Below are 11,574 nucleotides of genomic sequence, written 5' to 3' on the forward strand. Positions count from 1 at the left end.
AAATTCATATTTTTACATTTAAAAATTTCTGAAAAAAATAAAGAGATAGATAAAGGCACAATGCACGTAAAATTTTAGGACGAAATCAGTTGAAATGAGGGCTGTGAAAATAAAATATCTAGGGCTTTTTAACACATGATACTATCCATCCTCGTCTTTTTTGCACATTTCAATGTATTTCATCCTGAAATTTTGCACATATACACCGCACATCCTTGTTTACTTGTACAATTTTTTTCAGCTTTTTTTGAAACCAAAATTTTCAAGGCATAATATTTCTTTACAGAGAGATACTCCCTCCGTTCAAAATTACTTGTCTCGGAAATGGATGTATCTAGAACTAAAATACATCTAGATACATCCATTTCTACGACAAGTAATTCCGAACGGAGGGAGTACATGTTTGCAGCAAACAGGGCATGAATAAGAACATCATGCTTGATCTACAAGGAGGTGTAAGATTGACAGGGGATTATACCAAATGTAAAAGCAGAAACACAGATGTACTTACAAAACAGTCACAGAGCACATGTACAAAAAAGAAGAAAAATGCTGCTGCTGCATCTGCAATAACTTGACAGGAGTATATAATCATTTGCCCTGTTTGCATGTTTCTTCTAGCATAATCATTTAGCTTGTTTTGGTATTAAAAAAAATATAAGAATCCAATGGAGTACATGGTCTTCAAGAAGACAGGTTACAGAATTCTGAAAAAACAATATGAAACACCGTTTATATCCAATACAAAACAGCAAAAGCGCAAACTAAAAGAGAGGTCATAAACAGCAGTATTAGCATACAAGATGTGCACGTCCACGACTGCATTTTTTACAGCAGAAATGTCATAGCAACAAAACAGGCCACTGTATATCATCTGAGGGTTGTCAACATCTTTTCATAATCGCTATACACACAGTATATATATAATAGTAATACAAAGAAGAGAGATCAGTAACCGGGCAGAGTTGTGCCTACTACACAAGGAAGGACCAGAGATAGCAAACTTTAAACTGAACAAGAACCCCCACTGGTGTGCCCACCTCTAGAGAACATTTGAAACTTAGTGTGTCCATCGCCAAAACGCAACCATCAGCACGACGGTGATGATCATGCCGCCATACGCGATCCGCTTGTCGACCCGGTGCCGCTTCTCGATAAGCTTCAAGACCGAGTTTGACAGGCCAACAGTGTTCAGGACATCCAGGGCCTTCCTTTGCGCACTCTGCAATCAAGTGCAAGGAGATGTTACTTCTACTACTAGCAGGCAGGCAAATTCTTTCACCATGCCAACAAAGGCCAGCAAGATTCATTCATATCTTCTGGGTGCTGTGCGAGTTGGACTGATTCGTTTACCTTCAGACGATCCCTCTGGTCAGAGTACTTGTGGAGGATGGCCACTCCTGTCTCAAAGGCTTCGTCAAGCATTCGAGAGGAGCTACGGGCCGATTGCATTGCCTGGGCTTCGTCGTCGAATATTTGAAGGACATGCGACGACTCACCATTCTGCAACAGTAATTTCCAATTCATTAAACGAGATTATCCTGCAGGAAAAACAACTGCTCATGCTTTGTTTGCTTCAAGACTACTTACAGCTCTCTCAAATAGCTCCGCCCTTTCCTTGGCTTCCAAAATCCGCTTTCGTTGCCGCAATGAGTGCTTGTCGAGGGTTTCCTTCAATGACTCGACCTCTTCAGATAGCTGCTCCACTTTTCTGCCAGGGCAGCATCAAACAATGTTAAAAACTTGGAACAGCAACCTACATAACTCCTATTCAGCTCTTCCTTTCAATTGTGCACACTGTCAAAATTATATATGCAACAGGGGAAAAAATCACAACAGAGTGCATACCCTAGAGCAATTCTCGGGAGTTGCTCTAGCAGCCACAAATATCACTTTTATACATAACTCCATTTCCACAAAACAGATAAAGGAAACATAGATAGCATCCTCAAACAACAGGATGAACCAAGCATGGGCGTCTAACTATCTCAGGTTGACACATGGCCTAAAATTCCAAATTGACCACACATGTAGAGTGACACGAGTTTCAGATCTAAGCTGGTGAATTCCAGAGAAAGATTAACACGAGAAGAAAATACATGTATTTAGTAGTTTAGTACTTCTGCAACTGTGAATCCTTACAATAAACGGAAGGGAATTAGAGAAATTGCCATCTGAAGAGCAAGAAAACAATCCAGTCTAATGTGTACCTCCTACAGATTAAAGCAATGTAGGTAAAGCACTCCCTCTCACATGCATATCAAGATAGCACTATTTGGTACGAGCTGAGGGCAAAATCAAGGTTCAAAGGTGTACTACCCTCTATACCTGGCCGTAGGATTTCTACTGCACCCAGAAGGTGGATGGATAAATCAATTAACCAAGAACTACTCATAAGTTAGATCAGAAGCAACAAATGAGATTATAACTTTCTGTATGCTATTTTGGTTATGCCAATTCCTCTGAAGCAAGGCTAGTTTTCAATATGAACTATCAAGTTCCCACATCAAAATATTCCTGCTTGCTGACTAAATTCTGAAGTGTAATAATACTCGGAGTAATTTATTGCTTGTGTGTGGTGGGTACTGGGTACTTGAATTAAAACACTATGACCCTGGTTAAGTCTAGAAAGATTTGTATATGCCAACCTACATACAAAGCATAACTAACATCACGAAAAGCTGAATTAGGAATTCTTATAATTGAGGGTGTACTGAACAACCTAATGAAAAGCCAAGGGAAAGATACGGCATGGCAAGAAAACTGATTTCCACTTAACAACCTAATTTCCACTTCGTCAAAGCATAATTGTCAAAGTTAAACAAGTTCAAACAGGCATACTGAACAACCTAATTTCCACTTTGTCAAAGCATAATTGAAGCCTACCAAGTTGAGCACATTGAACGGCCTAACTTCCATATCTATCCTCAATAGCATAACTGAAGGAAGCCTACCAGGTTGGGCACATCGAACAACCTAACTTGCAGTTCCTGAAAAGCATAATGGAGGCCTACCTAGTACAAAGTAGCAGTACACAAGTTGAAAACATGGCACAGATTACACCATTGACGCAAAATCCATGCTCAAGTAACCGAACTAGCAATATTCGCCTTAAGAGACCACAATAACGACAGAATGCATAAGCTAGAGCTGTGATGTACGCCCGCCGCGCCAACAACTCATCGGCAGTCGGAGATGTCTCTCCGCCATCATCGCCAATTCACGCGGCGCACAGGAGGAACTCGTGACGGAGCAGCTAAATGGGGCCAACAACTCATCGGCAGTCGGAGATCTCTCCCCGCCTCGTCGCCGATTCGCGCGGCACACAGAAGGAACTCGTGACGGAGCAGCTAAATGGGGCTAAGTAAGGCCCTGAGAAGAAGAGGAGGGAGAGGAAGAGGAGGAGGAGGAGTGTCGCTCACCTCTTCCAGAGGTCGCGCTGGCCCTTGGCGGGGATGGAGCGCCAGAGGCGGTCCATCTGCGCGCAGAGGCCCTGGATCTGCGCCACCTCCCTGCGCACGGCCTCGGCGCCCGCCGGGTCCGGCGCGCCGACGAGCGGCGCCGAGGCGGAGTAGGAGGAGGAGGCGGGCGCCGAGGCGAGCCGCTCCACGCGGGCCACGCCGTCGCGGGCCGACAGCAGCAGCCGCCGCGCGCTCTGGTACATCTCCGACAGCGTCGCGCCCCCCGCCCCGCCGGAGAAATCCATCGCCGCCGCGGTCGAGATCGATCGGTCGATCGAGGAGGGAGAGAGGGGAGGATTTCCTTCTGGCCGAGCGAGGCGTTGTGACGTGGCCGGTGGCGGGTGCTGGCCGCTTGATCGGGCACGGACGGCGCGATCGATGCCGCGTGGGCCCTCGCCGTGCAGCCTACTTTCCTTCCTTCCTTCCCCCCCAAGGCTCCAAATTGAAAGGAACACCCACTCACACATTCCCACAAGTCTATTAGCCTCGCTGATAAAATGTCCATAAGCTGAACGACTGAGTGGTTGGTCTGACAGAGCACTGATTGCCACGAAATATTATCGTATTTTATCATGATCGGCATGTCGAACCATCTGATGGTGCAATCTGGAACAATCACCATGATTGCAATCTGATGGTATTCCAAGATCAAGGGATGCGGTCTTAAAGCGGTGGATCTAGCGTTCTGCATTGACTTCGTTGGCGGCAAACCACGAGTTTGAGGCTAGAAGGATACGCAGACGAACTCCGATTGATGCACCACCCTGATGATGGCACCACCAATGGTAATCCTCTTCATCGGGTCACAAAAGCCCCTTTGGGAGATGGTACTCCTTCATGTTCGACGAAGGTGAGTCGTGTTGGTAGTGATGAGGTTTGGTTCACCTTTCAACCCCTCATATATTTATTATTGTGCCGAATGCACTATCGCCGACCATATAAAAAAAGGTTGTTAGAAATTAAGAAGACGCGTCCAAAAGGGAAAAGTCAGATCGATGCACAATTATCATTAGATTAAAGGGAACCACAAAAGAAACCAAGTATTCATTGTACATCCTAGTATTTTGGTTGATATCCTTTAAGTGTGAGTGGTTACGAAGATATGAACACGTACTATTTGTACTACATTTGACATAACACATGTTTTACTTTGCTAGTAAAAGAAAGATGAAATCTTTTAGGACGGGCAGCTGATTGATTTTTCTTTTTTGGTGTAAGTCACTTTTTATGGGCCAACATATCTTCATCCAACGATCAATATCAATATTGCCAATGCTCATTTTGTTCTTCCCGTGTTGCCTCCCTACCCAGCCCCATCTGTCGGCCACCGACGCATGCGTCGTGCTGCCCTCCCTCCCACCACCCAAGGCTAGCCCCTTAAGCCCCAGCCCGCATGGTCTGGCACAAGCAACCATCGCATCGCCATCCGCATATGTTAACCTATTTCCTCGCCTCCGCCTCAGACGCTACATCTCGCCACTGCTCGTAGTGCCATCCCGGTCTCTGAAGATTTCCTGGCTCGGCTTTGCCGTTAACGTCGCGGCTCACTACCGTTCTCAACATCGTCGTCGGCTCACTACCATCCTCAACGTCGTCGCCGGCTCTGGCTTCGAGCTCCACCATGCCCCTCCTCCTTCCTTCACACGTGAAATCGACTTACACGAATAATAATATTTTTTTTTCAAATGACTTGCATTTGCATATAGCCGGTGCGAAATTTTGTTCCAAAGTGTAGGGGCATTTCGGGAAACATCTTTGCCCCCAAAATATAACACCAAAGCGACGGGGCTGCTCTGCTCTCCTCATCGTCCTCTCCTCTCCCCTGCCGCCGCCGCGCCCCGCTTTCCCCACCGCGCTCCGCAAACCCTACCCCTCCCCCCCCGCCCGCCGCCCGCCGCCGCCGCCGCGTCGCCATGAGGTACCCCTCTATCATTCTCCTTCTACCCGAATCACGCGCCGGTGTTTTCCCCCCTTTCGACGTCGTCCCCGCCCAATGCGGCGCGGGGCTGGGGCGGGGCGGTTCGTTTCGCTCCGGCAGCTTCTGTCCTCTGCCCCAAATCGGGACGGAATCCGACCGCCTCCTGGTCCGTCAAATTCGCGCCGAACCCCCTTGGAGTCACGGGCTGTAGGGCGTTTACGATTTTTGGGGCTTGGTTGATCGTGTGCATACATGCAGAGTAGATCGATCGGATGTTGGAAGTGGCCGTAGGGTCGGAGGCCGTCCATGGATTCCTCCACCAGCGCTAGGTGTTGTCTGGGGGGCGTCATATTCAGCGAGCATTGGTCGTGGAAGCGCCTGAAACGGATTCAGCACACATCCAGTTCTCTTGTGCTCTGGTCACTGCACTGTTTAGTCGTTTCAGTACAAAGATAAGCTGTTTCATTGATGTTGAAGAAGATGTCTGCCAGTCTATTGCTGCACGCTCTTACATTGAAATGGTTGCCGGTTTTAGTGTAGCATGTGGGCGTCTGTTGAACACGCCGGGGGTGTGCCTAGGATATATATTAATCTGGTCCTTTGTTAATTAGTTTCATCGCCTTTCGCTTGCACTCCCACAGCGTTTCTTAACTCATCTTTTGCAGTGACACCGGGGAAGAAATGTTTAGACTAGGCGTGCATTATTATATCATGTAGTATACCTTAATGATTTGACTACAGCACTATTTGAGCCTTACCGGTTAGTATGAGTTGCATTTTCAATTATGTTCTTGTTAGACTGATACACTCTGTTGTGACAGCCAATCTGTTATTTCTGACTAAGAAATGTTCGGCCAAATCACCTCTTTAGAATATATTACACTGAAGTATGCAAAAGAAAGATAATGCGCCTCCCGTGATACTTATTTTTGGGCATTGTTTATGTTTTTTTTTGCTGCAAGTTAGTGACTAGGTGCTCTGGTTACTCCACTGTTTAGTCGTTTCAGCACAAAAATCAGCTGTTTCATTGATGTTGAAAAAAAAGCCTGTCGTCTATTTCTGCACACTGTTACATTGAAATAGTTGCCAGTTTCAGTGTAGCATGTGGCCGGGCGTCTGTTGAACACGCCGGAGGTGCGCCTAGGATATCAATCTGGTTATCGTTAAGTAGTATGACCGTCGCTTGCAGTACCCCACAATGTTTCTCATCTTTTCCAGTAACAGGGGGGGGGGGGAATGGTTAGACTAGGCGTGCATTATATCACAGTGTACCTTGATGATTTGACTAGCACTATTTGAGCCTTGCCTGTTAGTATGAGCTACATTTTCAGGTTTGCTGTTGTTAGACTGATACACTTTCTTGCGACAATCAATCTGTTATTTCTGACTAAGAAGTTTTCAGCCAGATTACCTTTTTAGAATGTATATTACACTGAAGTATGCAAAAAAGAAGATAATGTGCCTCCCATGATACTTATTTTTGGGCATTGTTTATGTTTTTTTACTGTAAGTTAGTGACTAGGTGCACACTGTTTTTTCTTCTTGGGGGGGTGGGGGGTGCTGTGGCCCAACATGATGCATTTTCTATGGCATGCAGTCGTCAACCTGAGGTGCTCTGGGCTCAACGCTCTGAAAAGGTTTACCTGACTATCTCAGTCCCAGACGCAGAAGATGTTGTGATCAAGACTGAACCTCACGGCATCTTTAGCTTCTCAGCTGTTGCTCATGGGGAATCTTTTAGCTTGAATTTGGAGCTATTCGATTCCATACTGCCTGAGGTAAGTATATGTGGTTGTGGTCGTCAGTTCTACATTGTAATACAGGGCTGGTTTCAGTTGATGTTGACTTATGTTCAGTTTCTACCTCTGGGTTCTTCCTTGGATACATGTTAGAAGGCTACTGAATGGACATATATAATACTTACAATGTTGTCGCTCGTCTTTCAGTCATAGGAACTTGAATCCACATATAGATGATCTACTTCGTAATATTTATATACATGCCATACCCTGTTTGAAGGAACTAACCGATGCATGCTGAATAATTTCCTGTGCAATGTTGATGAGGACGATCATCACTTTATCTTGTGAACTGTTAGTCAAGTAACCCCTTTTTTAACTTGTCTGTAGGGAAGCAAAACAAAGACAAAGGTGGGTTCCCGAAACATAATCTGTTCGATCCAGAAAGATAAGAAATGTTGGTGGAAGCGCTTGCTGAAGTCAGAGGCAAAACATCCATACATCAAAGTTGACTGGAACAAATGGTGTGATGAGGATGAAGAGTCTGGTATGTGCTTTTGATATACTCCCTCCGTCCGAAAATACTTGTCATCAAAATGGATAAAAAGAGATGTATCTAAAACTAAAATACATCTAGATACATCCCCTTTTATCCATTTTAATGACATGTATTTCGGGACGGAGGGAGTATGATATAAATGAACAACATAGACATTTTTCCTGTACCAACTTGTGGAGTTCATCACAGAAAACGGATTTGAAAAGAAAGTGAGATGTAATTAAGTAGATCACATTTGGTTGTTGTGTGCGTCAAGTATTATGCTTTACACAAAATCAGGGTCCATTACGTTTGTCATTATGGGTGGGGTGGGACATACCATTCTTCCTGAAGGTCACATGTATGCCATTCCCAGTTTCCTCAGATTGCAATGTATTACGTAACAAGCAATTTGCTGATACGCTAAATAAGTTTATACTCTTTCGAAGCTGGTTTAATGATCATAAGTACTCTGGCTATTTAATCTGTGATCCCATCATGTAGCTGCTATGAAGCTCTACTTTCTTCACTTTTATCTGCATTTTAGTTCACTATGCATTATGCTTCGGTCGATCTAACACATAATCCCTTTCAGAGAATTCGGGTTCAGACGATGACTTTGATGGTGGTGAGGTATGAACCATGATCAACCTTCTGTGCCCCCTCATTTTCTTGCTTGGTTTATGTTTAATCCTCAGTCTAGAGTTACTTACTGTTATCCTCACGCTGTTGCAGGAAAATGAGGAAAGCGATGCTGATGATGGAATGCTGTGTGAGTGCCCATCTTGTACTTTGAATCCCACATACGCCTGGCCTTTACATTATGCTGCTTCTGACGATCAAATTCACACCTGATTAATTTACCAATATGGACATAACTTTCTGTACACAAACCTATATATATGGTTTGGAGCGTGAGCTAATCTGTATTTGTGTAGCGTCACGATAGGATTTTCGTTAGACTTCATTTTCTTAAATAGTCCCTCCGTTCCAAAATAAGTGTCTTAACTTTGTACTAACTTTAGTACAAAGTTGTACTAAACTTTAGACACTTATTTTGAGACGAAGGGAATATGATTCTGCACAGAAGAAGAGTTCCTTTGATAACTTGATTTTAACTGTTGACAATTCAGTCTCTTACCACACTTGACAAGGGTTATTTTCTGCCGACAGTCAAATTCATCATTTGCGTAAACAAAGTACTGGTTGTAGCATCCCCTCAACAATGAGTCTGAAAAAAAGTCGCAATCAGAGAGCATATGTGCTCCTTGTAACTAACCCGGCGGCTTTGTTTGGTTGCAGATCTCCCTGACCTTGAGAAGCTGAGAGGGAAATGAGCAGACAGGTTGGACTGGATATATGAATGAAGTAGGTTGTGCCGCTGTAGCAAGTAACCGTTAACGCTAAAAACCTGGGATGGTGGTACCGCCAGACTTGTGACATGGTGCCATGTCTTTTAATCTACCGATCGATACTCTTTTGTCGTCGCCGAGCTAGGGTTTGGAATGTAGCTAGTGAGTCGCGTTTCGTTACCGACTTGGTTATTGCTGTTATGCAGCAAGATTTCGGACATGTATGCTGAGCACCTTGTGGTTTCTCTTCAACATGATGTGTTAATAGAGTTTCAATGGCAGGATTATATTCATGGGCACTTCAAGCATCAGTATTATTGTTTATATAGCAGTCAGTTTTTACTTTTTAGGTCTGTGGAGGGTGGATGCTGCTAAGGATTGCCTAATGGAAACATGATGTTTAGATGATTTTTACATCAAGTCCTCAGTTTGTGGATAGGTGCGCAGCGCAGCGGTGCGGATCTTTGGGTCTCGGCCTCTTGCGTGCCAATGCACCTGAATTGAAAATACCCCCTCCGTTCCAAAATTCTTATCTTAGATTTGTCTAGATACGGATGTATCGTCTAGATACGGATGTATCTAATACTAAAAGGTGACTTGATACATCCGTATTTAGACAAATCTAAGATAAGAATTTTGGGACGGAGGGAGTAATAATTTAGAAATTGCAAAACAAATAGAGGCAAAATTCCTTATTCTTTTTGGAAACCAAATTGGTCTACTGTTACACTTGTGAAAAGTTTCACGAAGAAATGACTTGTGTGGTATTTTTGGTGAAAAATTAAACACTAAAAAAGTGAATATTCATGCCTTTTCTACTCACACTTTTTGTCCTACCGAAACTTATTCTGTGCGTACACTTTATATGTCATGGTACGCCTAGTTCTGTACAACTGTCGTCTCCCCTGAAAAGCTAGGATTTCTTTGCCTCCTACTAGCGGTCCGTCTTTGGTGGCCTTAGGGTCATGTGAGTGGAGTGGATCTAGTCCACGAAACGGGTCAGAATTGGTCAAAATTGTGAGTGTTGATGATCGACATGTAAACGCATTCCGGAGTTCGTCAGTCGTGAAAATCATTATGGGACCCTAAAACAGTGAGTAGTCGAAGAAACGGGTCAGAATCGACTCAAACTGTAAGTGTTGATGACCGACACGTAGACGCACCCTGGTGTTCGTTAATCGTGGAAATCACTTTGGGACCCAAAATAGTGGGTAAAAGTCCACGAAACGGGACAAAATCGGCCAAAATTGTGAGTATTGATGACCGACACGTAAACGCACCCCGGAGTTCGTTAATCGTGGAAATCACTCAGGGACCCAAAATAATGGGTAATAGTCCATGAAACGGGCATGAATCAGCCAAAACTATGAGTGTTGATGACTGGCACGTAAACGCATCCCGGGGTTCATCAATCGTGGAAATCATATCGAGACCCCAAAACTGAGTAATAGTTTAAGAAACGGGCCAGAATCGGCCCAAACTGTGACTCTTAACGACCAACACGTAAGCACATCTTGGGGTTCGACAACCATAGAAATCGCTTTGGGACCACAAAACGGTGAATAATTCCACGAAACAGGTCAGAATCGGCCAAAACTGTGAGTGTTGATGACCGGCACGTAAACACACCCCGGGGTTCGTCAATCGTGGAAATAACTCCAGGACCCCAAAACAGTGAGTAATAGTCCAAGAAACGGGACAAAATCGGCCAAAATTACGACTGTTGATGGCCGACACGTAGGAGCACCTTGGGGTTCGACAACCATGATAATCGCTTTGGATCCCAAAACGATGAGTAATAGTCCACGGAACGGGCAGAATCGACCAAAACTGTGAGTGTTGATGACCGACACGTAAACGCACCTCGGGGTTCGTTAATCGTGGAAATCACCTCGGGACCCAAAAACAATGAGTAATATTCCAAGAAACGAGCCAGAATCGGCCAAAACTGCGACTGTTGATGGCCGACACGTAGGCGCTCCTTGGGGTTCGACAACTATGGAAATCGCTTCGGGACCGATAAACGGCAAGTAATAGACCACGAAACTGGTTAGAATTGGCCAAAACTATGAGTGTTGACAACGAACATGTAAACGCACCCGCGGGATCACCAATCATGGAAAATCGCTATGGGACCCCAAAACGGCGAGTAATAGTGCACGAAACGGACCAAAATCGGCCAAAATTTTGAGTGCTGATGACCGACACGTAAACGCACCCCAGGGTTCGTCAGTCGTGTAAATCACTTCGGGACCCCAAAAATGAGTAATAGTCCAAAAACAGGCCAGAATCGGCCCAAACTTCGAGTCTTGACGACCAACACGTAAGCACACCTTGGGGTCTGACAACCATGGAAATCGCTTTGGACCACAAAACGGTGATTAATAGTCCATAAAACAGGCCAGAATCGGCAAAAATTGTAAGTGTTGATGTCCGACACGTAAACGCACCCTGGGGTTCATCAACCGTGGAAATCACTCCGGGACCCCAAAACCGAATAATAGTCCAAGAAACGGGCTAAAATCGGCCCAAACTGCGATTGTTGATGATGGACACGTAAGCGCAC

At 44.8% G+C, this 11,574-nt stretch overlaps 2 protein-coding genes across 2 annotated transcripts; one reads left to right on the forward strand and one right to left on the reverse strand.

The window, feature by feature from the left end:
* Nucleotides 1-765: 765 nt before the first annotated feature.
* Nucleotides 766-3,890, reverse strand: LOC101290637 (membrin-11). The gene is made up of 4 exons (XM_044511880.1): nt 3,423-3,890; nt 1,591-1,711; nt 1,354-1,503; nt 766-1,222 (listed from the first exon to the last, which is right to left on the reverse strand). The coding sequence occupies exons 1-4, from the start codon at nt 3,704-3,706 to the stop codon at nt 1,061-1,063; spliced, it is 717 nt and encodes a 238-aa protein (XP_044367815.1). The 5' UTR covers nt 3,707-3,890; the 3' UTR covers nt 766-1,060.
* A 1,339-nt stretch (nt 3,891-5,229) lies between these two features.
* On the forward strand, nt 5,230-9,319 carry LOC123090563 (co-chaperone protein p23-2). Its single transcript, XM_044511881.1, has 6 exons — nt 5,230-5,379; nt 6,977-7,157; nt 7,509-7,665; nt 8,252-8,289; nt 8,392-8,428; nt 8,959-9,319. The coding sequence occupies exons 1-6, from the start codon at nt 5,375-5,377 to the stop codon at nt 8,991-8,993; spliced, it is 453 nt and encodes a 150-aa protein (XP_044367816.1). The 5' UTR covers nt 5,230-5,374; the 3' UTR covers nt 8,994-9,319.
* The last annotated feature ends 2,255 nt before the right edge of the window (nt 9,320-11,574 follow it).

Source organism: Triticum aestivum, chromosome 4B (assembly GCF_018294505.1).
Source record: "Triticum aestivum cultivar Chinese Spring chromosome 4B, IWGSC CS RefSeq v2.1, whole genome shotgun sequence".
NCBI lineage: Eukaryota > Viridiplantae > Streptophyta > Magnoliopsida > Poales > Poaceae > Triticum > Triticum aestivum.